Here is a 9,525-nt window from a genome sequence, read left to right as displayed (position 1 = left end):
GTCCCTCAGTTCCTCAACGAAGCATCGATCCGATCGTCGCACCGCGCCTGCGCGCATTTCCCTTTCCTTTTTGTCTGCCCTCTTGCGTCCTTTCCAGGGCTTGGGCTTGCACGGATAGATCTGCCTTCCGGCGTAGGTAGGTCGGGATCACCGACCAGCCTTAGTAGTGGATTCGAGGTGATTACACTTATGAATTTAGGGTTTAGGTTTAACCGCCTAGATTTGGGCCTGCTACTGCATGTCTAGTCTACTCGTGTTATTCTTCCAGCATATGTGCTGATTGGAATACCAAGCCTCAGTTCGGTGGTGTTGTGATTATCCAATATTATATGTATGCGTGTGGTGGCGGATCCAGTATTTCGTAAGTGGCTGTAATTTTTCATAGAAAAGTTAAGATTTACAATAGCCAAGGTCCAAGAAAGAGCCTGGCAATCGCGAGCCCTGAGTCCTCACACTCCAATGGGAAAAAAAATCCTCAGCAGTTTGTGGAGGCAAGAAAAAGAGCCGTGATTGCGGAGGCAAAGAAGGAAACAATAATTAATAGCAGCTTGCAGTGGGGTTAATTCATTTTCATCAATAAAACATCTACTCCTGATTCAAGGCTCATAATTTTATTTTCTCTGTAAGATTACATGACTAGTAGACAATAATAAGCAAGAATGCACTGGAGTAAAATGCTGTAGAATTGGATAGATGGAGAGTATTGCCACTGGAAGCAAGAAGGACGGGAGTGGAGGGCACCAGAACAGTCTGTAGGAAGGGATTTATCTGTGGATTATCCCCTGTGTGCACCAACATCTAATGACATGTAGTATGAGCTATGTTGGAATTCGCCCACGGATCGATTACATCAAAGTAGAAGAACACACGCGCACAAAAAACTTGTAGCCAAGGGCCAGCATCACGCCCTTTATTTCTCTTTTTTTTTCTCCACGTTACAATTTTATGCGGCCTTACGTGTATATATATACACACGCAAGGCCATGAACCCACAAAGCAACCTAAACCTATACAGACTAGACACGGCTAACCAAACCTACTAGTAATAGGACTATACTCTTTCCTAATCGGTAGTCTAAACCGGACTAGTAATTTCCTAGCATGACACAACACGTGTCCAACTCAAACTTAGCTAGCTAACACACGTACGTTGTCCAAGCCAATTAGCAAACACACTAATTAACCTGCTTAGACTCAACTGCTAATTCACGCAGGACTCTTACCACAAGATTACCTAACAAGCTATATGATGTGTAGAGGGTGGATGTAGTATAGGGTTATGTCAAGTCCTGGACCCAAACCACTTAAATGTATTTTGATCTAGTCTCCGAAAGCAGACAACTGAGCTCCATCTGTGCTTTTCTTGCATAATGGCACACTGCATACATGTGATACTGTTGTGATCTGGCAGACTGTTAATAAATTTTATGACATAAGAAATCTGGTGCCAGTAGCAGTTAATTAGGCATGATGTTTCTACTATGCAGCTTTGTATTCTGTTTCTAATGTTAATAAAGTATTAGCCTGATGGCAGTAGGGTCAGACGGTTTGGTTAATTGAGCAGCTTGCATGACCACCTCAGCTTTTGGCTTCCAGTGTTCATCTTGTACTGCTGTCACCACCAACATCAGAACATATATATCGATTGCTCTTCTATGTCATTTTATATTATTTTAGTATTTACTGTTGGCAATTGTACTTCAAAGTTCATTTTAACTATTATTAAAAGCATTGGCTGGTGGCATAACATAAGTACATTCACGTTGAAACAACTTGTTTTCTTACCATGACTAATACTTTAGAAATGCTTCCCAGTATGCATAAAATGGCAGAAGCAGGTCTTTCCAGGCATAGAGATTGATACTAGCCAGCCGCCTATGGTTTTCAAGACCCAGTTGTACACACTGACTGGTGTACCCCCTGAACGGCAAAAAATTATGGTAAAGGGTGGAATATTGAAGGTAACATATTTTGGTGATACAATATCTAGGATATTAGACCGAATTGATTGTCATTGTTTTTGACATATTTAAACATATTTAACATGTCTGTAACCACCAAATGCTCTCCGTACGATGCAGGATGACACAGATTGGTCTACTTTGGGACTTAAAGATGTGAGAAGCTCAACTTATCTTCCATGCGCAGTTTTATTTTACTGGACCCTACTACTTTATTACATTCAACGACACTCTTTACATTGGAGTATCAAAATGCACTACGCAGGGTCAAAAGTTGATGATGATAGGTACGGCTGATGAAATTGTGAAAGCTCCAGAGAAAGGCCCCGTGTTTGTTGAAGATTTACCAGAAGAAGAGCAAGCGGCTGCATTGGTGTGTATGGCCTTCTTGTTCTATGCGTATATGCGATGTTGTTTTTTAGGCCTTAATCTGTACCTTTTAAGTTACTAATTCGAGTCATAATCAACTTTGTCTTTACAACATATGTCTGCACTCTGCAGGTACTCTTTCATGTATTAGAAATAGATCAAACTACCCCTTGCAAAAAAGTAAGAAAGAAAAGAAATAGATCAAATTACGGTGTTTAGTAAATACTGTTACGTTTCCTGCTAGCCATGGAGACGCATTAGTTGGAACACATGCTCCAACTTGTGGATCGGATTGGACACTTGCGCTAAATATGAATTTATCTTTCTTGAACTTTCTCGGATTTCACCTCTAGCCTACCCCAACTTGTTTGCGACTAAAGGCTTTGTTTTTGTTGTTGTTGTTGAACCTTCTTGGATAGCTTGTTTAATGTAACTAAGTTGCTGATCATGAACCAATAATATTTTTTTGGATAGCCAGTTTAACGTAACTAAGATGCTGATCATGAACCAATATAATCAGTCTCAACAGGGAGTGGTATGATATGCAGCCAAGTATAACTTCTATAGTTCTGTATGAAATCATTTGTATATAGAGCATGATAGGTTTGATGTCAAAAGTTGGCATCCAAAATTTGGCAAATGCCAAATATTGGCTAGCAATTGGTTGGTTACCAATTTTTCTTGCCAGGTTCACAAGAAGTTGCCAAATTTTTATAATATTTTGATTTTGCCAAATGTTGGCATCAAACCAATCAGATATTATCTCTTGACTTTAGCTCCAGCGTGGTGGTTTGGTTTTGGGTGTTATCTATCTATGCTACAAGTAAGGTTGTTCTTGTGACTTCCAGGGGCACAGTGCTGGTCTCTATAACTTGGGGAATACATGTTACATGAATTCCACTCTGCAGTGTCTGCATTCTGTTCCAGAGCTTAAGTCAGCATTACTGAGGTTTCATTCCCCCACCCATCCCTCCAAACCTGGTATCACTGACTTTGACTATATGTTGTTTGTTCTTGGTGATCTCATTGTCTTTTGCTCATGCAGTTATTCAGATAATGTGAGGGGCAATGGGGTGGATCAAGCATCCCATAGTTTAACAGTTGCAACTCGTAATACTTTCGGAGAGCTTGATCAAAGCGTTCGACCAGTTGCACCTCTGCATTTCTTACAGGTCAGACATCAGTTCTGCCCTCACATCTCAAGCCAGTGAAATCCTTCCTAAGTTTCTGTGAGCACAGGGGTTCCTTATGTTAGTAGTCTGTTTTATGGTATCATGGTATCTTATAAATTAGATTAAGAATACTACTCATTTTGATGGTTTTCTGTATGCATGTGTTAGGTCAAAACATTTAAAACTTTAAGCATTATCATGTATAAACGTACCATGATTTTATCTGTAGAGGACTTTACAGTGTTATGTGGTCAAAGTCTCGTACTGAAGACCAGAAAACTTCAAACAAGTACTTACAATTTAAACAGGAGAAATTGGATTTTTTTGGGTTCAGTATGTATTTTGAATTTTTATTGTATGAGATGAAAAATGCAGTATAGCAAAAATCGTACATTTCCAATACAAAATTTGCTGCTTATATTGTTTAAAAAATGCGCTAAGTATAGTTTTAAGTGTTCTTGATCCGAGTGCATAAGGCAATGTAATTGTAGGTCTAGTTGCATTTGGGTGGATGGAAGTTTCGAGGGGGTCCTTTATTGTTAGAGGAACAACCCGCAATTTCAGTCTGGAACATGTATATTAGATATTTGCAAGCTGAAGTCCTTAAAAGAGCCTTTAGGATTTTAGGTAAAAAGGATCCTAGGCATTGCTTTGCAGTTTGACTTTTTTTTATCCCTAAAGCAAGATTTACGATCCGACGAGTCATTCCAAGGTTGAGACTCATAGACTAATTGTGACTAGTTTAGAGTACTGCTGAACAAGTCGACATGATACTGTAGTACACAACTTACAGTAATCAATTACTAAAACCTAGTATCCATTAAAAATTGAACTAGTATACAATGTAAATTGAATACATTGGAGCGTCAATTTGCCCTGCAGATCAGGCCAGAAAGCGCATTTCCATGCTGGGCCCTTGCTCCTAGTTAGCTTCTTCGCAGGATGCTTCGGTGGATCGTAATGCTCATCGGCGTGAGCTGTAGCTGCTGATGAACACACTACTTGAGATATCTCTGGCGGGGTAGACATTGTAGCTCAGACCTAAGGATCTTGAAATTGAAACAAGCAAAACGGAAATCAGAAAGAGGGCCGGGGAGAAAATGGAATCTAAGAAGAAGGGAAGGAGAGAAGGGAGAAATTAATTGGCAGAAGAGTGCTTGCTTGCTTGCTGCAGCCCGGCGGAGGTGCAGATCCAGGAGTAGAACCAGCAGAGGGAGACCGGAGGGGTGGATCCAGGAGAGGAGAAGAACCAACAAAGGGAGAGCGGAGGGGCGGATCCAGGGGAGAGCAGAACCAGTGGAGGGAGAGCGGAAGGGCGGATCCAGGGGAGGGGCAGAACCAGCGGAGGGAGAGGGTTGCAATGCTCCCGCCGGTGGTGGCGGCATCGTCCCAGGTCTGGAGCGAGCCTGAAACCTAGCTCTCCATTTTTCTCTCCATCGGGCTGCGGGCTGGGCTGCAGGCTCACTTATCCCCTCCCAAATTCGAGTCAAACGACTTAAAGAGCACGACAAGTCTAGACTATTCTACGACTAGTTTATCGACCGCCCGACACGAAAATCCTAGTCGATAATGACATTGAGACTCCTAGATCAGTCCCTCGACTACTAGTCAAGACTAGTCCTTCGACTCGTAATCATTGTTGCCCTAATGTTGAAACTAAAAGGAACATTTGTACCTAAATGAAATTTGTCGCCAGTCAATACTTATATATTCACACTAAGAGTTCTAATTGTGCAGTACTAGAAAGACTAATTTCATACATTCAACTAAAAATGAAACTTCCATTTTTTTCCCTAACTGATTCACAGTAGAAATGATTAATATGTGTTGTTTCTTACCTGTTCTCCTTTGTGTGCTTGATTTTGATTTACTGTTGTAAAACAATTTTTTACAATTAACCGCACATAAATTAGGTTGCATGTACTCCCTCGGTTCCAAGATACAGTGCATATAGATTTTTCTCTATAAACTTGGTTGAAGTTCATGAAGTTTGACTTTTGAAAAAAAATATGCGTACTACTTTATGAATGGAGGGAGTATTTGACAAATTGAATGCATATCAATGATAATTATTTAGTTCGTTAACTTGCAATCCAGAATTCCAGGGTCTAAATTTATTTTATCTAACTTCATGCAGATGCTGCGGAAAAAATACCCCCAATTTGCTCAACAGCAAAATAATGTTTACATGCAGCAGGTTCCTTCTGTTTGCCTATGATTAAGATATACTAGCTTGTCTACTGTTGAATTTATATGCTGAGATCACATGGCTTACTTGCAGGACGCAGAGGAGTGCTGGACACAGCTGATCTATACGCTTTCTCAAACACTTACATCAGAAGCAAGGTAACTTGCGTGGTTTTGTCCAAAATCTCGCTTCTGGTCACTCCTAACACTTGTTGTATCATCATCATTTTTTTAATAGTTTTGTACTCCCTCCGTTCCTAAATATTTGTCTTTTTAGAGATTTCAAATGGACTACCACATACGGATGTATATAGACATATTTTAGAGTGTAGATTTACTCATTTTGCTCCGTATGTAGTCACTAGTTGAAATCTCTAGAAAGACAAATATTTAGGAACGGAGGGAGTATTTTGGATAGCCATGCACAACGCAGCTTGTGGACCTATATTCATTCCATCTTCCCTTCCCTTGGGGTCATCCCCTTTGAGCAGCACCTTAGCTTTACTGGCATTTACTTGTGGTGTTCATGGCTGGCAATTCAATTTAATAACACTTTTTGGCTTCTTTGGCAGTGAACCTACTGCTGCTCAGATGAAGGAACTTTTCGGGATTGATCTTGTGAGCAGGTTCTCTTGTCCTCCCTCTTATATCTGTTTTTATGCCTCTATATGTTCGTTTTGTTTTCTCGAACCTATGTGTTCGTTTTCTTGTAGGGATTTGTCATCAACTTGATACTGACACTGCTGTATTTTCACTTGCGTTGTACAGTGCATAGAGATAGTCGGTTGGCTATTGCTGATAACACTAGTTTTATGCATCTATTAAAAAAAACTACATCTCTCCTGCATTTCTAGGACACCAAAGGATATAGAGCATTAGAGCGGCAGTCCCCTGTAAAAATTGATGACACAACATCTCACAAGCAGACGTAGCTTATTTTGATATTTCCAGTACTTCATGTACGAAGGATCATGTGTTATTTCAAATAAGGCAGCTAGATTACTCATCTAAATAAAAGGCAGGTATTCATGTACTGCTATTTGTGTATGATGACCTTTATTTGCAGGGTACACTGTGCAGAAAGTGGTGAGGAGAGTTCAGAGTCAGAGTCAGTTTATTCTCTGAAGTGCCATATATCTCATGATGTAAACCACCTTCATGAAGGACTGAAGCATGTAAGTATCATCCCACTTGTTAGTTAAGTGTTCTTTTTTTTTTTGTTATCACAGGTAGTTGTTAGTTGTGCTGATAGGATAATTCTTTTTCTGTCGTTTTACATATCTCATATTTCTATGCCTTTAGTGTTTTGTTAACTATCCATGTATTCTTTCTACAGGGTTTGAAGACAGAACTTGAGAAGGTTTCCCCATCACTGGGCTGGACTGCTATTTACACAAGAGAGTCGAGAATAAATGAGTTGCCTAGGCAAGAGCATAATTCCCATTCATCATTTTTCTCACCTTAGTCAGAGATAACATGTATGTATATTCTCTCTTCAGGTACTTGACTGTGCAGTTTGTTCGTTTCTTTTGGAAAAGGGAGTCAAACCAAAAGGCGAAGATTTTACGTGTATGTTTGTGTCTTTTGTTCTCTTTTCCTTGACAAACATGCCTTTGTGGAACATTAAGAGTGCATTTTGATACTGCAATGGGAGATCCTGCGCCCAACCTTTTGATCAACATACCTTTTAATGCATGTTTCTGTTCTTGCCAGAAAGTGGATTACCCTCTGGAGCTTGATGTCTATGACTTCTGCTCGGATGAGCTGAAACTAAAACTTCAAACTCCTCGACAGGTAGCTCTCTGTTCATTGTTCAAATTTTAATTTGCGAGCTCTGCTATTGTTTTGATTGGGACATTCAATTTGCATGTGAAGGTGCTGAGAGATGCAGAAAGTGCCAAGTTTGGTTTGAAAGTAGAGGTGAAAACAAGCAGCTCACAGAATATCGAGGTAACGATGTTTCTGCTAACCAGACTATCATTGGATTTGGACCACATGGCCTGTTTATCATTTAGAACTCTTAAGAAATGATAATTCGATTAATCTTTTGTGCAACTGGCAAATGCTAGTTAGGCATTTTTATTTTTACTTTCAGTCCCTGCTATAACTATTGATGGTTTAGTACATTTCATTTCAGGGGTCATCAACTAGTGCTGGGGAATCCAGCATGGACATTGACAAAGGCAAGTGATTGGTTCACGATATTATTTAGCAAAGTTGCTCACATGTAGCAATAGTGGTGCTTTGTTCTCTAATTATCTAACTTAAGTAGGCTTCTAGTGTCCATATTTTTGATATGTGCATTCACAAACAGCAACTTCTCAGAATACTCTCCCTACCAGTGAGATCAAACTCACTACCAATGGTGACTAAGTTGCCTAAAACTAAGAGATGTGTTCTTGTTTATATGCAGCTGATTCTTCTGTGCCAAAGAAACAATTAACTGGCATCTATGATCTAATTGCTGTCTTGACACACAAGGGAAGAAGTGCAGATTCTGGCCACTACGTTGGCTGGGTTAAGCAAGATGATGGTCAGATCAGCTAGTGCTACACATAATCAAATGCTCTCTGGCCTTGCAAATATATTGATAATTTCTTGTTGCCATTCAGGAAAATGGATTGAGTTTGATGACGACAACCCAAGCATACGGAAGGAGGAAGAGATTTTGAAACTATCTGGTGGAGGTAAGCAGCTATTTAGTTGAAAGAATGTCGGCTTAAATATGTACCATTAATTGTTTCTAAACAGGCTAATATTTCTTAACAGGCGATTGGCACATGGCATATATCTGCCTTTACAAAGCTCGTGTTATCTGAACCTGAGTTGATAAGTTGTCAGCCGAATTTGCTTTATATTTCTGAAGTTGTGTGCATACCTTGCCTGTTTTGTGTGCCACATGAGCGGATGTATTAAAGTATTGATGAATTTTCCAGTTTGGTTCAAATGAAGTGATCAGTGTCCATTCTGATGTTCCTTATCTACTACAGTAGAATATTTATCAGCACTCAACAAATATGGAGAAAGATTTGTTTGATTTTTTGTTTAAACATCATTTATTTCCTGGAATATTGTGTTGATATACTATGTTGCAACGGGGCACGTGGCTTTTGTTTCTCCGTGATGGGGTAATTTACTGGGGTAATTTACTGGGGTAATTTACTTGAGTAGCGTAACACCTGATCGTCGCTATGAAACTGTAAAGCTTGGTCGCTGGCTTAGGAAGGTGCCAAAAATACGTTGTCCTATTTTGAATCAGGAGAAGAATAAAATTCATTAGAACAATTTTTAAAAAATTCTTAAAATAAGCAAAAATTATAACGGAAGATAGTAGTAGGTTATTCTCAAGACAACTTTTTGAATGTTGAAATATATAAGAATAGACTTGTTATGTGTTTGTTGTTAGCGTGAAAACGAGAAGTGATTGATTGAATGAATCAGTCTGTTCTTTCCATTGATCAATTGGGTATATATACAAGTAGAGGGGTGCCTCAAGAGAGCACCGACGAAGGAAGAGGCACCCATACCGGACACAGGCGTCCGTACAGGGGAAGGGAGGCGTCTGTACGACGCTTTGGACAAAATAACCTATTTCTAACACTCCCTCTTGTACAATGCCGTCTTGTATTAGTAATCATCAATCTTCGGAAAGTCCAATGTTTATAATTGATATCTTGTATAACTCCTCCAAAAACCCCGTGGGAAAAATATGAGGAGAATAGTGCAGATATGTTGCTAAAACTCTTTTAAACCTAGTGGAAAAAATAAGGAGAAAATGATACAATATATAATGATTATTTTCTCCTTGATAACTCATATGAGAAAAACTTTTAAAG

At 39.5% G+C, this 9,525-nt stretch overlaps 1 protein-coding gene across 1 annotated transcript; it reads left to right on the top strand.

Moving 5' to 3' along the window:
* Window positions 1–1,815: 1,815 nt before the first annotated feature.
* Window positions 1,816–8,758, top strand: LOC125531179 (ubiquitin carboxyl-terminal hydrolase 6-like; the record flags this gene model as incomplete). Its single annotated transcript, XM_048695594.1, is given in 17 exon segments — window positions 1,816–1,961; window positions 2,082–2,117; window positions 2,227–2,334; window positions 3,179–3,279; window positions 3,376–3,502; window positions 5,640–5,699; window positions 5,784–5,848; window positions 6,262–6,315; window positions 6,756–6,864; window positions 7,026–7,114; window positions 7,189–7,258; window positions 7,403–7,483; window positions 7,565–7,639; window positions 7,827–7,872; window positions 8,103–8,222; window positions 8,302–8,376; window positions 8,459–8,758. Coding segments are annotated over 17 exon segments (1,412 nt in total), but the record flags the coding sequence as incomplete, so codon positions are not given.
* Window positions 8,759–9,525: the final 767 nt, after the last annotated feature.

The sequence above is a fragment of the Triticum urartu genome, unplaced genomic scaffold (assembly GCF_003073215.2).
Source record: "Triticum urartu cultivar G1812 unplaced genomic scaffold, Tu2.1 TuUngrouped_contig_6860, whole genome shotgun sequence".
NCBI lineage: Eukaryota > Viridiplantae > Streptophyta > Magnoliopsida > Poales > Poaceae > Triticum > Triticum urartu.
The sequence above is the reverse complement of the archived record's forward strand: the minus strand, read 5'-3'. Positions and strand labels throughout refer to the sequence as shown.